General features: G+C 37.8%; 1 protein-coding gene across 1 annotated transcript in view; it reads right to left on the bottom strand.

Annotated features, from left to right (window-relative positions):
• Window positions 1–14773, bottom strand: part of GRM8 (glutamate metabotropic receptor 8) — a gene marked incomplete at its 5' end in the record, with an annotated part of 348265 nt that overhangs the window by 55581 nt on the left and 277911 nt on the right. The window contains one exon of the mRNA XM_080626508.1: window positions 2477–2613. Within this exon, the coding sequence (XP_080482634.1) occupies window positions 2477–2613 (137 nt within the window). The remainder of the gene's footprint in view (window positions 1–2476; window positions 2614–14773) is intronic.

The following is a 14773-nucleotide window of genomic DNA, read 5'->3' as shown; positions in this document are numbered from 1 at the left end:
ACAGTTTTGCCACAGCAGATGATCATGTGGCATAACTACCATTGACATGTTCTAAGTAAGTTTAGTGAATATAGAAGCTGATGGAAAACAATTGAACCAGCCATATTATTACTTCTTTCTTTTTGTTAACATACCAGCTCTTGCAGACACCGATGGAGACTAGCATCAAGCATCTCAAACCCTAACAAACGTCAATAAATAAAGCCCAGTCATTCCTTAGAAATCTTTCAGGCTTTAGATAAATATGAATGAGTCAAGAAACAGGAGTGAAAGGTAGGGAGGGAAACATCTTGCTGAATGAATCTTTTTGCACTGTGCATGGGGGGACCAAGTCCTGAGTGCCTGATTGCACCCTGGTCTGATGGTGGGATGAGAGTGGGGCCATGGCACAAGGCTGGGAGCAGAAACACTAACTGTAGAGCCACGTGCCAGCCCATTCACACCTCCATGAGTCCACATGCTACTCAGAGCTCGCCTGCAAACAGGACAAGCGGTTGTATCCAGCACATGATCTCATGGAAGTGAAAAAAAAGAGAGGCAAAGAACATCCTAACATATCCATTAACAAGAGGTGTCCTTAGATAAATCTTTCCCTGTTAGCTCTGTGGTCAATGTGGTTAGCATGGTGTGGTCTCAGTAGTCAGAATAGGAGCCAATCTAATCATATTTAAGAGAACTCCCTGGAGTAGATATACATTAGGCAGAAATAATGGGACTGAGAAGCTTCAGACTTAATGAAAATTCTAGCAGAACCAGGGGGGAGTGGGGGGAAAGGAATAAAAAAGGCAGATTGGAGTGGAATTAAAGTTGAAGCAAATTGTAAGGTAGCTTTTAGCTACTATTATATAATTGCTATGTTAGTATTAATATTTGTGAAAAATGTGTGTATCGATTTTTCAGTTCACTTAATAAACACTACATTTCAGGAAATGGTAGCAATTATGAAGATCTGGAATGTATGCTATAATATTAATAAGGGCTTAACTAATGTTTTCCAGAAATTAGTATTTACTATTAATTTTTAAATCTGTTTAACAATTTTTTTTTAACTTTCAACAGACATCAGGTTAGTGGAGGGAGATAACACTGCCATTACATTCTGCTACACAGTTTCTGTTTGGTGGTAGGGTTTTTTTCTATTTGGGCAGAAGACTTAAATAAATAAGTCCTTGCCAAGTAGTTATAGATATTAAATGGTAGATATGGTAAAGTGGTTTAACAGCTGTGGCTGAGAAAGGGAAGCTATCATATCTGTTACTGTGGGTAGCACTCAGATAATTATTGCAAAGTAATCTCAATAGGAGAATAATTTGTAAATATTTACTACACTGTCTTTGCTACTCTTCTTCAGGAACGTCTCACATGGAAAATCAGAGATGTTCGAAACCTGTTTGTGTGATTTCATTAAAGTCACTGCATAAACTCCCTTTGGTGAATCTAGTCATCATTTCTCACCATTGCCTCCAAGGACTGTGACACAACCACTTCCCCAGGCAGCCTGTTTCAAGGTTTGACAGCCCTCTTAGTGAAGAACTGTTATCTAATATCCAACCTAAACCTCCCCTGAAGAAACCTTAGGCCATTTGCTTGTGTTATGTGGGAGAAGAAACTGACCCACACCTGGCTACAACCTCCTTTCAGGTAGTTGTAAAGAATTATAAGGTCTTCCCTGAGCCTTCTTTTCTCTGGGGTAAACAATTCCAGTTCCCTCAGCCACTCCTCACAGGACTTGTGCTCTAGGCCCGTTACCAGCTTCACTGCCCTTCTTTGGACATGCTCCAGCACCTCAATGACTTTCTTATAGAGAAGGGCCCAAAACTGAACACACTATTTGAGGTGCAGCCTCACCAGAGCTGAATACAGAGGAACAATCACTTCCCTAGTCCTGCTGGCCACACTATGCCTGGTACAGGCATATATCCTGGCATATATCCTACAGGCATATATATCCTGGTACAGGATGCTGTTGGCCTTCTTGGCTACTTGGTCACAAGCTGGCTCATATTGAGCTGGCCATCAGTCAGCAGCCCCAGGTCCTTTTCTGCCGAGCAGCTTCCCAGCCATTCTTCCCGAAGCCCATAACGTTCCATGGGGTTGTTGTGACCCAAGTGCAGGATCCAGCATGGAGCCTTGTTGAACCTCATACCATTGATCCCACCTGTTCAGATCCCTCTGCAGAGCCTTCCTCCCCTCCAGCAGATCAACACTCCTACCCAGCTTGGTGTCATCTGCAAGCTTAGTGAGGGTGCACTCGATCTCTTCATCCAGATCATTGATAGATATAAAATAGAACTGGCCCCAGTACTGATCCCTGGGGAGCACCACTTGTGACCAGCAGCCAACTGGATTTAACTCCACTCACCACCATTCTTTGGGCCTGGCTATACAGAGTTTTTTATTCAGTGAAGACTATAGCCATCCAAGCCATGAGCAGCCAGGTTACCCATGAGAGTGATTTGGGGAATGACGTACTTACATTTAAATGAAGTTGGTTAGTCCACTGACCAATTACTTTGTATTCTGTACTTTTGTTGGTGACTTGATACTGAAAAATGTCATAGCGTCCAGGAGCATCTCCATTTTCATTGAAGACAACAGGTGTTCCAGCACTCCCTGAAAAAATTAAAAAGCAATTAGGATAAATACCTTTAAAGCTATTTTCCAGAAAATACATTTTTCAGGAAAAAACCCCAAAACTATTAGAGATTGTTCAGGGATTTTTTTCGTAATGAAAGGCTAACATGGTAATAAATAAAAAAAAACCTCACAAAGAGAAAATGTGTGCTATTGTTATAATTACAAAATCTACCTTATCTATGAGCTAATTAAAACAGTTTTACAAGATACTCTTTTGCAGTCTTTTTTGGTTGGTTGATTTTCTTTTTATGTGTGTGTATTACAGAACATTAGGAAATTCTGTGATAAAACATAAGTGGAAAAACTCCTTTTGACTTGCAGAAGGGAACAGTTTCATTTTAGGATATGAATACAGTGCAGTAGGCACAAAATAGTAATCTTGTAATGACCTTAATAAAGAATTTCCCTCTTAAGTATAAAAATAAAATTAATACTATCAACTTAGGAGCCAACACTCATAGAAGACCTTAGGATGCAAATGTCTAAGGCTTGTCACAGTTAATGTGATCAGTTTCTAGCACTTACCACCTGTGTAACAGTTTTTTATCAAAATAAATTAAGGATAGCAGCTGTGCTTGTTGCTCTCTCCTCTGCACGTGACACTGTCTGACAGAGAGGGCCATTGCTGAAACTGTCAAAAGTTATAAATCGACACACTGTTTTTACTTCGATCAACAAAATGTTCAGAGATTGAAAACTACACGTCTACCTTGGCAACCAGGCCAGCCAAATTAGAACACATTCTGATGAATTCTCTCAAGGTGACATCAAGGATGTGCACCCCCACAGAGACTTTTCAAAAACTACACAAAGAATGTCTTTTTCACCCATCCAGCAAATTCATATGCATAAGTGAATAATTTTTATAGCTGAGGCTCATTGAAGACAAATTCAAGTATGTTAAAGTTCTACTTCAGTGACTGGAGAATGAAATCTATCTTTACTGGGGAAAAACCTAAGCTGTTACAAAACCAATGTTTTCATGGTATTCCATATGAACAACCAAAAAAAGAAGAATATCCAGTTTATAGTAAATTCCTACAGTATGACTTGATAATGTATCACCCAGAAGCACTAAGTCCTCTTAAGTTAAGTTACTAAGTTCCTTAGTAAGAAGAACTAAGTTTCCAGAGAATGCAAAAAAAAAGCTTAAAATTCTGGGTACGTATCAAGAAGAAGTGAGCCAGTAGAAGTGGGAACAGCAAACTACATGCCCCTGAATTTCAGCATAAATACTTCTTGTATGTCTGTTCATCTCCTGTAATTTGTTTTCTTGTTTTGTATATCAGCTTTCATACGAAACTGATATTGAGTGAAATAAACAGTGCTTTGAGAGTGACAAGTGGCACATTAATTACTGTGCCAATTTCACAGTTCTGCCAGCAAAAGTCTGGCTGCAAAAATTAAATGTGAGCAACCATGTAAAAGTATAAAAAAATGATGTGTGATAAAGGCTTAAGACCCCATGAAGATACCAGACTCAACACAAAATTTTTGAAAGCTGCTTGTGCTTTGCTCCCTATTCGTTTGCCAGCATGATGGGCAAGAAGTCTACAATCTACCAAGCAATGAAATTATTCTTCTCTGTTCAAATAGCAGTTTGATCCAATGAAGTTCTTTTGCCCAAGAATCAAATACCGAACTGATGCTGGTATGCAGGTAGGTAGGTAACCTTCAAAATATTACTCTCAAGGTAATAACAGAATTCATCCTTCCACTCAGCAGCATTTGAAGAGCTCATGGAAAGAACAGATACCTTTTACCAAGAAATACAAAGTGTCCTTTTTATCCTTTAAGACCAATGGAACTTCAGGTGTTCTTATGCTCAGCAATAATAGTGTGAGCTTATAATCTATTGCTGGTTTTAGAAATCATCTTGTGCTTTTTTATGGATGAGACAGAGTTAATTTTCTTCATAGTAGCTGGCATGGGCCATGTTTTGGATTTGTTCTGGAAACAGTGTTGATATCACAGGGATGTTTTCATCACTGCTGAGCAGTGCTTACACAAAGCCGAGGCCTTTTCTCCTCCTCACACCACCCCACCAGCAAGCAAGCTGGGGGTACACAAGGAATTGGGATGGCACACAGGCAGGACATCTGACACCAACTGATCTAAGAGATATTCCACACCATATGGTGTCATGCTCAGCATGTAAAGCTGAGTGAAGAAGAAGGATGGGGGGATGCTGGGAGTGATGGCATTTATCTTCCCAAGTAACCGTTAGGTTTGATGGAGCCCTGCTGTCCTGGAGGTGGCTCAAAACCTGCATGACAATGGGAAATGGTGAATGAATTCCTTGCCTTGCTTTGCTTGTACACACAGCTTTTGCTTTGCCTATTAAAGTGTCTTTGTCTCAGCCCAGGAGTTTCTCACTTTTAATCTTCAGTTCTCTCCCCCATCCCACCAGGGGACAGTAAGCAAGTGGCTGTGTGGGGCTCAGTTGCCAGCTGGGGTTAAACCAAGACACACGTACAGACTATAGTACCAGCCAGAACCATCTTTCTCTTTGATGGAACGGTGTGCTCAGCTAGCGCACAACAGTATCTCATGCTGCGCACCTCGGTCAACAGGGACACAGCATTCTGCTGAATTCAGCTGCCACTCCCACTGGGTCCAACAAAATCTTTCTCATATAAAAAATTAAGCTTGTTAAAAGCTGGAATAAGTCACAGAAAATTCAGACCCCCAAACACTGAGAAGAACTCACTATCCCTCTGTTGAATAGCAGATTTTAGAAAGCATAGTAACAGTCACAGTGCCTTCTGTAATGTAAATTTGTTCTAGCAATTGTTCTAGCAATGCTAGAACATTTTAAATGCTAGCAATGCTCTAAAATTGTTCTAGCTATGCTGCCATAACTAGTAGGTGCTGTTAGCAAATGGTTCTAGACAATTGTTTTCATCTGTCTATGTATTATGTCTAATGACTTAGATATCTGTCTTTTAGTCCTTTGTTGTTTTGTGGAAAGAAACATTAAATGGACCTAAAACAACAAGGCATGGATGACTGGATTGTGCTAATAAACCATTAGCTACATAATCAGGAAAGCAAAGCCTAAAAACATTTGAAAAAAAGAAATATCTGGGGATTTTACCAAAGGTTCTCAAAATTATGAATGCAAGATTATAGCAGAAGCCTTGAAAGAATGAAACTAGAGGCCTCAGGGCTATAAACAGATGACCAATGGTTAATTAATGGTCTTAAAAAAAAAAAATCTTAATGTCATCTGAAGAAAAGTATACCCTTGTGGTATACCCTTGTGGATCATCCAGATGAACAGTTCATCTGAGAATGGATAGCCCACAAAATGAAAAGGTTTTCTGGGAAATTATACTTTGTTGGATAGTCCATCAGATTAAAGTGAATACTTCTGTGGAAAAACTGATTAACACTGTGTAGAGATCAGATAATCAAACCAAGTGGAGAAACCTTGTAGCTGACCATAACTGATAGCATAGGTGAGGGAACACCTAGATTTAGTATATAAAGCTGCGACAAATGCCATTGAGTTTTTCAGCTGCCTTTTTTTTGACAACTACATATGCAGAATTGAGCATTCTTTATACCTGGTACTGTAATGCCACATATGCTTATACTGTATCGTTACCATTACAAGGAATTGCATCTTAGTTCTAGTTTAAGACATTGAGTATTTAATTGCTCCACTTAACGGTCATTGAGGTCTGGCTGCTAAATCTAAATGCAACATGCTGCAGAAAGAAATACAGAATACAACACTGACATGACATACTGAGCCCAGGTTATATGAATTCCAGCTTAGATGAGTAGGTTTTGGATAGCATATTTAGCTTAGAGAATGATCTTGGATATCCCCATCCAGGAACCACATTTATTGGATACAATCATAGGAAAATGTTACTTTTGCTTAGGAAAAATGTGCCTGTAATGCTAGTGTAGACCTTCTCAGACAATACAAATCAGCTCACGTTTTTTTAAAATATTTTCACTATTTTAATAAACCTTTTTTGTTTTCATAATTTTTCAGCAATCATTTAATAAGATAGTTAAAGAGCAGTGAAGGAACTGTACCTTTGGGCCTTTTTACATTGCATTTTCTGTATGCTTATGTTGCCATAAGTAATTTTAAACCATGATTGAATCAAGTAATTGTATTCAATCTGTCACCATCTTAACTAAAATTTTTACATAGTTCGGATGTCTAACAGAATTACATGGTAGAATTTCAAGAATATATAATAAGCTTGGCTAACTACTGAAAAGTTATGTGTGAGCCTCCATCTTCATGCTTCCTTTCTGCAAAACCCATTAAGTTCTTTTTTTTTTAATACATAAACTTAGTGACTAACTTATTTTCATATCTGTTTCTGAAGTCTGTCATTGCTGAGTAACTCCAGAATACTTTTAGAATGCCACCTTTCGTTTTTTCTTCTTATGTATAACCATAGACAGATAAGTGGAGAGAAAATTTCAAATTTTACAATGAAGCATTGTTCAGAAGGTTTATAAACTTGTTTTGAAATCACACTCTCTTACAGTTAAAAGGTCAAAACAAAATAGGAAAATGAAACTCATTTAAAGTTTTCAGTCTGTAAAGGAAAGATCAGCAAAGGAAAGATCAGCAGTTTAGGGTAAAAGTATTTATTTTTCTACACAGAAACTACTTCACCAAAAGGGACAAATGGGATAAGATACAGTGAAAGAGACATGTAAGCAGACCTCCATCTATCCTTCATAGATATCACAGCATGAATGAGTTACATTTTCCAGACAGCAGAACTGTGGCTACGTCCAGTAATGTGATTCAAAATACGAAGACATACTGTGTTGTGCACCTGAGCTGGTGCCCTGGGTTTTTCAAGCCATAAACATAAGCATTTGACGGCTACTGGACATTCTTTTAACAGCCACATGTGTTGTAAAGATGATGTGGCCATGTAGAATCTTCAGAGACTTTGCTGTATTGCACGTCAAATGCTTTAGACTTTTTTAAACACTGAAGGGCTGATAAATAGATCCTGCTTCAAAACCACTCCAAAACCAGACTGAATAAATAAACTATAAACCCTATAGAAAGATGCATTGTAGAGTAGTTTTGTTACCATTTACTTGAAGACAATCCATATCCACAGCATAAAAGAAAGTTACATTTTATTAAGCCTAAGGCCACGTTTACTTATTGTAGATATAAAGTAGTAAGCTGGTACTGAAAGAAATTGTCCCTCCTCCTTCCCAGTTTACAGCCAGCAGCATTAAACAACACTGGGTATTAAACTAGCCCATTAGCTAAACATTACTGTAGCAATGTGTTTGTGACCTCAGCTGTTTATGAGCCTTGCAAAATGCAGCCTAAACTAGCCAGACATGTTATTTGCAGAAGAAAAAAATAGTAAAATGCATAAGGTTTTTAATTTAGAATCAAGGATGCAATGGAGTTTTTTGAATTTTTAATGCCTTACACCCATGTCAAGGAGGACTCTCTGATAAACAACTGTTTTGTGACAGGTCCATTGTGCACTGAACTTGAAAATTCATTCTTCCGAAGAAATCTTTAAACATGTACTTTGCTATTCTTAAGATGCTGCTCAGCAACTATCTTAGCCGGCATGTTTCTTCTTTATCAAGTTACATTTCATGTGAATCTAAACCATTGCTAATACAAACCATAATCTTAGTTCACTGTAAGGTTATGGAGTACATTTGCTCGGATGCTTTCCAATGAAGTTTACACCTCTGGTAGTGGGAAAGAAGTGGAATAACTGGAAACCCACAAGTTCACATATAGTAGTAGCCAACTGCTTATTAACATGGTTAATCTGTAATGGTTCCAAAGTAAGAATAGTGGTGAGACTTATTAAAAAAATAAAAATAGATCTGTTAAATTAAATCATCAGCCTTGGATTTTTCTTATATGAAAATCTTTAATAAAAAATCACTTATTATAAGGCATTGCTACTTCAGTGCCTTGACAGAAGCGTAAAAAAGTGGTTGTGCTGATATGCATTATAAGTGCTATTTTCAGAATATTCCAACTCTAGTGGAGCTGTTTTCATTACAAAGCTTGAAACACAAACAGATACAGATACAACAGATACAAATCTGTTATTCCACCAGATTTCAGCAGCTTGATATTTATTTTTTTTTTAAATGGAAATGAAGATTACTTAAGCTAAATCTTCATCCTTTGAGCTGCTCCACGTAAGCTGTTTTATCAATTATGAATCCTAATGCAATCAGCATGGATTCAGGAGTATCTTTAAGGGAATGGAAGTCAAGCAATTTATTGTACACTATAATACAGTTAAATGTTGAGTATCAAAAAAATCTGCACCATCTGTTAGAATTTAGCTTTACTGGAAGAATCCTCAGATTTATAGGATTAACCCTTATTTCATTAATTTATACAATTAATTTCAAGTGTTAGAGGTGAGGGTTCAAACTCTTTAATTAACATTTCATTTAAATTAGCTGTTAAAAGGACAGAGTGCTACAGATATGTACAGGAATTAAATTGTTCTCAGTAAAGTAGAAAGGAAAGTAACAATTTGATCTTTTGGTATGGGAAGTTCCCAAAGAAGTTTCCCATTTGTAAAATTAAACAAAAAAATTGTCACTGATAAGTATTTTAACGAGACAAATGAAATAGATTGAAATGAAATCAATGGAAAAACAGATACAAGATGTTAAAACACTTAATACTTGTAAAAACAAAACAAAACCAAAACCAAAATAGAGAATTATAAACAACTAATCAGAACTAAAGTTTGTGAATGTTAAGCTGGTCGACAGAGGAAGAATACACACTGTGTCAAACTATGTAAGGTCTGTGATAAATGAAGCCATTATCTGCTTAATCTCCATACCATAGACATTTTCAAACAATGAACAATGTGGTTATTAAAATAACAAATAATGACTGTCTTATACCTATACAAATTCTGAAAAGACTTTTCTTTTTGTTTCTCTAAATGTCTCAGTTCAAGATTAGGACAATAAACAGTATTGCATCCAGTTGCTGTAAACATAGGCACTTACTGATATTTTAGATATCCTAAGAAACTGGAGACATCCACACAAATATGCAGGACATGCATAAGACAGAAAACCTGTGCCTTTCTGAGCCAGCATCTGGAGGCCAGATGGATACCCTCGGGTATCTGAAATGGCATTCAATACCCATGTTTAGGCAATTTATTTTACTTACTAGGGGCAGATTCTGGCTGCTCATACATGAATGCACAAAGCAGAACCAAACTGAAACTGAGAGCGCTACAGGAAATTAATTATATACAGATTTGGGGCATATGCGATATAAATTATGGAGTTACTCACTATAAGGCTCTTAAAGAAAGTAAAGAATTTGGTCTAAAATAAACTGATATAAATCAATTTGAAGTCTTGCAGTACAACTTTATATTATTGAAGCTGATGGACAAGAATTTTAGTTGTGATTCTGCAGAGATGGGTATAATTTACTTGATGTCTCTGTCCTCAGCACAGTTCATTTCACCTCTGCATGAGAACACCAGTCAAGTATCATGAACACATGGTATTTAAAATAACAAATAACAAGTAGCACATTTTTCTTTCCAGAATGCATTAGAACTTCCTGTCACAGCAAGCACAGAGACATGACGTCTCATAAAACTTACCCTAAAATTGCTAAAATTTGAAGATGAGAGTGAGCTGTTGCAGCCAACAGTATAGGTATATTAAAAAGCAATTTGCCCCATAATTCATTAGTATATCAATCAATGGTTATTAAAAGTGATGGTCTAGGCACAACTTTGGATCGTGAGGGCCTTCAGCTACTAATTGCAAAAATAACATACAGGAGAAAAATACTTCTACGTTTCCTTTGTTCCCTACATTCTGTCCCCAAACATCTGCTATTGGCCACTCTCAGCAAACGTCCTAGACTAGTGAAATTTTTGTTCATATCCTCTAACAAATAATTACTTGCTCCAGAAAATAAAAGGACAGAACTCTAGCTCCTCTCCTTAGATCACCTTGAGTCTACTAACAGACAAGTATGCCTGTAATACTACCGCATCAAGGAATACATTTCATATTTTGCAAGATAAAGAATTAAAATTGCTAGACAGCAGTCCTGCTGTGGTGACATAGTATTTTGAAGGTAGCTTTATATTTCTCAGCCTGGGAGGATCTCGTTCTCTGCACAGTGAGGCTATGCTCTACCTTCACCTCTCCTTCCAGAGGTGGGGCAAAACTATGTGAACAACTTTCTCACCTCCAGGGCTAACTGGGAAGGGTAGGAGATGTAGATGAGCTTCTTTACACATAGGTACTAAAGCAAGGCAGGCATTAGCACTGCGTCATTGGCAGAAACATCCACCAGGCCTAGGAAAGGAGTGTGAAGAAAGGAGGTTCTGATGGGGTAGTGCTCTGCTACAGGCAGGGTACACGCAAAATGACCACACGCTAGCTGTATAATATGCACAGTCTGTTAACCAAACACACTAAAGCGAATAAGCACACTAAAGCAAACAATAAACAAATCAGATACATGTAAGTACAGAGGAAAATCAGCAATGTATCAAATAATTACTGCACAGAGAGAACAGAGATTAAGAAGAAATACACCAGCAAATACCACTGAATCATCATCCAGGCCCACACTTCAAGCTGGGAAGCCCCGTTGCAGCCAGCACAGGAGTCTAAGGCAATTGGGAAAGCTCCTGCGTGGTGCATCCATCCATAGGTGAGCCTTTGGATTCAGCCACAAGAGGGTCCTTCTTTTATACCCTTAGAAAAACACTTGGTTTTATGCCAGATCTGCAATTGTTTATTCATGGGGCCTTGGAGTTTCTCATGATCTCACTGTTGTCCATGCCAAGAGCGTTGGCCAGCAACCCTGCTGCGGTCAGGTATGAAGGTCATAGAACAGCTACACATCTATATTTTCCTACCTCTTTTCAACAGTCATGATGAACATAAACATGCATACTTTACCACTTTGACAAAAAGTATACTTTGTTATGTCTCTCAGTCATGAGAGGGAACCAACTCTCAGCTATGTTTCCATCCATTCCAAGTAGGAACTACTGAGGAAAAGAAAATGAGCACCTCTGGATCTCCCCTGCCATGTTAGCTTTGTTTCTTTCACCTCTGGAAAAGGGTCAGCCCTGTCCTCACAATGACATCAAGAATACGTAAAGAGGTGGATTTGCAGAGAAAAGAGGAGGCAAAAGAGTGAGAGAAAAAGCTTGCCATTCCCTACACGTAGTCAGAAAGCCCAGTGTTACTAGAATACTTGGAAGAATCCAACATGCTTATAGTCTGCACTCAGAAGATCCATAGAAACAGGGTGGGTTTTTTTTTTTTAAGATCTATGGCATACATTGTGTGTAGGAGAAGACTGGTTCAGATCTGAAGCTGAAAAACCCAGTAAGTCAAAAACACACAACAGGCTCTGGGAACAGATATTGTACGCAATGGGGCCACATAACTCATTTCCTTAGAAATCATCACATGACACAAAATTCAACTGCAGGATAAATACTACTCCAGTAATATAGTTAAATAGTAGCAAGGTGGTCTGACGTTATCTAGTACAAGCTAATACCTTGCAATGGAAGAGGAAGTTTTAAGAGGGTAGTTAGGTTTTAGGGGTAACAACTATACAAATGTGTAAATAAATGCATGAAATTTTATTTGCAAGATATTATAGACTGGATATGTTCTTGGGTGGAAAATGTTCATTGTAATATTATCAAGTATATGTTCATATTTTTAAAAAATGTTACTGTTGGTTATTTTTTGGTTTTAAATATTTTGCAGCACCAGTAATAGCAAGCACAGGAATAGCAAGCACAGTTCTTGTAATCCTCCTGAGAAGAGATTATGGTTATGATTTTCCACAAGAAAAATATTAAAAGAAAATTAGGTAGTTTATACATGTGCTGTGAAGTAAGTGGGAGTGAAGCATGAGGAAATTTACCACAAATATAATTGCAAGTCGTTTGTTTCAGTATTGTCAAAATGAATATACTTGAAGTAGACACGCATTTCTCTATAGAATCATGATCACCTCCATTGCCCCGTAACACAACCATGCAATAGATCCCCAGTTCAAAAGGACCTTCACATAACTAATTTCCATTCTCATGATTTTAGAAGGAAAAAAGCTCTTCCAAGAAGCTGTATTATATAGTTTCATTAGAAGAGGCACATTGGACTGAGGACATCCAGGAGTGTTGAAGAACTTCTACATTAGCAGTTTTTTCTTATCTAAAACTGTAATTAATATGTACTAAATAAGCACAGAACAACTCCCATCTGACCATAAATCTGGCAATCAGTTTATATGGAGTATACAAAAAGAACACACTCAAAAATCTGCAAGAGCTACATATCATGAAGAGCTTGGGTACACCCTGCCTGCATCTGTCTTCAGCAGTAGCCAGTCTTCAATGCCTTATGAGATACTGAGGGTCCTCCTTTTTCTACTTCTTCCATTTTCCCTGTTTTGTGACATTATTTGAGGAGGGTGGTGTTATGCTTCATTTTCTCCCCACCTCCCCTTTTTTAATTGTTGTTGCTGGTTTTGTTTTACTAGACCCATAAAAAGGTACTTATTTCAGCACTTCTGACAATACAGACTGTCACTGAATACACAGTACTTGCCCTGGGGTCACCTGCCATGTTCATCAGGACCTAGGATCTAGGTAGATCATACTTAGGACACTGTACTTTATACAAGAAAAATACCTGTTCTCTTCCTGGATTCATGTGCATTCTTTATTCTACAGCAATGCTCGTATTACAATAAATAAAAGTATAAATGTTCATATTTTTATCTCTTTATTAATTTAATTTTTCAAAGAGTTCTAGCCAATGTCTTGAGTAAAATCGTGGTTTTATTAGGCTCCTCATTTTTTGCTTTAGTAATTTCCTCTGGAATAAGCACTTCTGCTCAGTTCTACTAAAAGTACGCTTACAGCATATTTTCTACTCTACATCTCATTTTTGACACTGTAAAACTTCTCTGGTAAGAACCTATCAAACTGACAGTTGACAGAGTGTGTTTGATGATATCAGATTTTTCTCATCAGCTTGCATTTACTGAATATGGAAAGGCAGAGTTGAGCTACAGCTCTCCGACTTTGGACTCCAGTATAAGCATTTATTTCAGGCCAGGATAAAAACATGCCAACCAGACACATGCACATCTCTGTGGACTTCAGAAGTCAAAAGACAGTAGTAAGACAAAATGTTTCAGATAAAGAAATAACTTGAGTGAATATCAGTGGCTTGCAAGTGACTGAACAGTCTCAGAAAGAAATAGAACAATACCTTTCCACTCCAGAAAAATACCTCTAGTACTGAACCATGTAGAATAAAAAATGTGGAGCTAAGTGAAAACCCATCCCAAATAGAGGTGGGGCTCATATAAGCAAATGGATCAAAGACAGCCACACTACAAGAATCAATAGAGAGACTGTGATGTTCAGGAACTAGTTAAACTGTAAGGCACGTCTTCATCAAAAAAGAGCATCTGAAGAGCCATCTACACTTTCAGCTGCTGTTGGACAGAAGTTACTGGAGTTTGTTCTTCTCAAGCAGTTCTTCCATACCAATAGATTCCTGAGGCTGATGGGAGGCAAATAAAAGTGCTTTGCCAGAGGTGATAGCTGACTGTAGAGCAAGGCAGTACCCTGGTGAGGAAAGGTAACTACCATCTTCAGAGTAATTGTTAAAATGGCATCAAAATGGGAAAAGGCGTAAATGGTTCTGTTAACAGGCATCATCTCCAGTACAGGGACTTCTGTCCCAGCTCCAGCAGAGCTTTTATTTGTGATTCTGCTCCTCTGTCTCCAGGCTCTCTTCTTGAAGTCTTCACCTGATGAGCTCTGTTCAACAAAATAGGGCTTCACATGGAGTTAATCTGCACAATGGTCACTATCTGTACTGAAATTGGTGGCTGCACTTTCACACAGTTTCTGTCATAAGCTTCTTTTTCTCTGTCATATTTTTAAATATAAAGAGAAAGTTTGGAATCATAGGGGAAGAAAATAGTCACTCCCTTAACTAACTTAGACAATGGTCAAAACTCTCAGAGATCAAAATGTATTTCATGATATTAATACTGACATATAATCATAGAATCATAGAATCAATGAGATTGGAAAAG

The sequence above is a fragment of the Psittacula echo genome (assembly GCF_963264785.1).
Source record: "Psittacula echo genome assembly, chromosome: 1".
Lineage (NCBI taxonomy): Eukaryota > Metazoa > Chordata > Aves > Psittaciformes > Psittacidae > Psittacula > Psittacula echo.
The sequence above is the reverse complement of the archived record's forward strand: the minus strand, read 5'-3'. Positions and strand labels throughout refer to the sequence as shown.